General features: G+C 58.5%; 1 protein-coding gene across 1 annotated transcript; it reads right to left on the bottom strand.

The window, feature by feature from the left end:
- Nucleotides 1-343: 343 nt before the first annotated feature.
- LOC119347308 (GATA transcription factor 15-like) lies at nt 344-2,052 on the bottom strand. Its single transcript, XM_037616148.1, has 2 exons — nt 916-2,052; nt 344-828 (listed from the first exon to the last, which is right to left on the bottom strand). The coding sequence occupies exons 1-2, from the start codon at nt 1,312-1,314 to the stop codon at nt 568-570; spliced, it is 660 nt and encodes a 219-aa protein (XP_037472045.1). The 5' UTR covers nt 1,315-2,052; the 3' UTR covers nt 344-567.
- Nucleotides 2,053-2,381: the final 329 nt, after the last annotated feature.

The following is a 2,381-nucleotide window of genomic DNA, read 5'->3' as shown; positions in this document are numbered from 1 at the left end:
GCAACGTACCCCATCCATTGCATCAAGAGAACGTTGACAAGTGGGTGGCAGGGCATGGGCAGACCTAGACAAGGCGTCGTCAAGAGAGAGCGCCAACGATTATGTACATTGTGCCTGGAAGGCCCATGCGCCAACGATGATGTACATTGCGCCTGGAAGGCCCATGCCCAAAATAGTAGCCCGGAATTCCTCAGATGATAGCTCCAAGAAGGAAACAACGCCTCCAGAGCTCGCGTCGCCGTTGTCAGCTTCGGAATTAAAACTTGTGGGTTATATTGTGGGACGAAGTTCATAGCCCAAGCGCATCGATCGATAGATGGTACACAAGGGTGCTATTCAAACATGAGAAACAAGACATGTACTACTACTTCATAATTCATATGTTTGGCAGGCTTGCTCAACGATAATGTCAGACAAAATACAGTGCTACTACTGCACATGCATATCCCACCGGCCGCGTGCAACCGTACGTCCCCAACAAAATCCCCAAAAAAACGTTGCAGCGCCCACCAACCGCGTTCCATGCCCTAACACGTACCTACACGTACTACTCACTAGTACTACTAGCTAGTTGTACTGGTACACGCCGTGCTGCCTGTCGGGCCACGACGAGAACGCCGGGGCCGGCGGGACGCCGTTCAGCCGCCACGCCAGGAAGGGCGCGTCGACGGCGCCGGCGTAAGGAAGCGCCTCCTCCGCGTACGGCACGGCACGAGGGGCCGACACGTGCGCCCGCTGCGCGACGTAGCCGCACCCGCCGCCGGCATTGGTCTCCGCCGCGCGGCGCTCCTCCTTCTTGAACCTGATGCCGCAGGCGTTGCAGAGGGACTGCGACAATGTCACAAGACAAGGAGAGATCAATGTAATGCAAGAACACGATGACAAAGTGGAGAATGCGCGAGGGTGTATGCTTACCTTGGGTCCGCGAGGGCCGTTCCGCCAGAGCGGCGTGGACGCCGTGCCGCAGTTGGCGCAGCGGCGGTCCAGGAGCTGCTCGTGCCCGGCGGCGCCGCCCCTGCCCTGCTGCTGGCGGTAGTAGCAGGGCTCGGCCCCGGCAGACACGGACGGGTAGGCCTGCGGCGGAGCCCCGTGCCTAGTACGGTCTGGCTCGGGGCGGCGCGTCGACGGCGTGCCGAGGGAGAGCGTGCAGTCCACCAGGGATCCCGAGGAAGCAGAGGAGGCCGGGGAGGAAGGGGAGAGGGTGGTGACGGAGCTGTGGTCATCGTAGGAGTAGGCAGCCTCCTCTACAGACGGCCACTGGCCTTTGCTGCTGGGCAGCGGCGGGAAGAAGAGCGAGAAGGTGGAGGTGGCCATGGCGCGGGTGCTTGAGACGCTCTAGTGTCACCTAGCTTGGGCTCTCTGTTACTTAAAGAGAAGAGAAGAGAAGCTGCTAGTAGTAGTGTGTCGAGAGGAGGCGAGGAGCTAGCTGGCTTGCTGCGAGCATGGCAGAGTGAAGGTGGTGGTGAGCTACTGGAGGTAGGCAGCGGCAGCTAGGATTTATAGGGTGACCGAGATGCGCAAAACTTGATTAGATTTGCATCCATCCGTCTGCTGCCTTGCTTTGCTTTGCTTGCTGGAGTGGTAGTAATCGAGGCACTGGTTTGCTTTGCTTTGAACAGCAGCCGCCTCGGTCGCATACATGCGTCGCCACTAGCTAGGCTACGCTAGGATGCATGCTCCATGCAATGGAACAAAAGATTGTGCACGACTACAGAGGCAAGGCAAGACCAGCAGAGCAGGGCGGCCAATGAGTGCGCGGTTGGACTGGCTGGCTGCGCCGAAGCCAGCCCTGCCGCTCTGCTCCTGTGGATGACAGTCTTGGCTCGGCTCGGGTGGCCGGACGACGGACGTCTCGACGGGAGGTTGGATGGATGGGTGACTGCTCGAAGCAGAGGCCGACGATCTGCCGCGCTTATCCCGGAGCTACAGCGAGCGAGCCCATGCAAGCACGTCGCCTCAAGAATCAAATGAGCGATCACGGAGACGGAGGCAAAGCAAAGATGCTGCCCGGTTGGGAAACTGCCTGCCGGTCGTCCCTCGGCCAGGGGTGTCATATATAGCGACGGCGAGTGACCGTTCCGGCGCTGGTCATTTGACATCATAACAGTATACCGGAGATCCCGCCAGCCAAAGGTACGCATGCATGCCAGAGGGGGCGACGCAGGCGGCGTCCCTGACACTGACAGCCCGGGCCTAGCTAGCTACTAGCACTAGTAGTAGTATCTTGACAGTGGCTTTTGGTTTTAGGACTAGCATTGCCACACCTTACCACACATTTTTGTCAAGCTTGCCTAAGATTAGTTTATCAAAATAAGAGCCACAAGTTGGCAAGCCTAAGGGAATCTTGCCACACTTTTTGTGTGTATGCCATGTGGGGTCCA

Source organism: Triticum dicoccoides, chromosome 1A (genome assembly GCF_002162155.2).
Source record: "Triticum dicoccoides isolate Atlit2015 ecotype Zavitan chromosome 1A, WEW_v2.0, whole genome shotgun sequence".
Classification (NCBI taxonomy): domain Eukaryota; kingdom Viridiplantae; phylum Streptophyta; class Magnoliopsida; order Poales; family Poaceae; genus Triticum; species Triticum dicoccoides.
Note: the sequence above shows the minus strand (reverse complement) of the source record. Positions and strands in the feature narration are given on the sequence as shown.

Coding starts and splice junctions, on each gene's coding strand:
- LOC119347308 (XM_037616148.1), bottom strand. CDS start 1,314: ATGGCCACCTCCACCTTCTCGCTCTTCTTCCCGCCGCTGCCCAGCAGC. Junction 829..915: donor ACGGCCCTCGCGGACCCAAG/GTAAGCATACAC, acceptor ACATTGTCGCAG/TCCCTCTGCAACGCCTGCGG.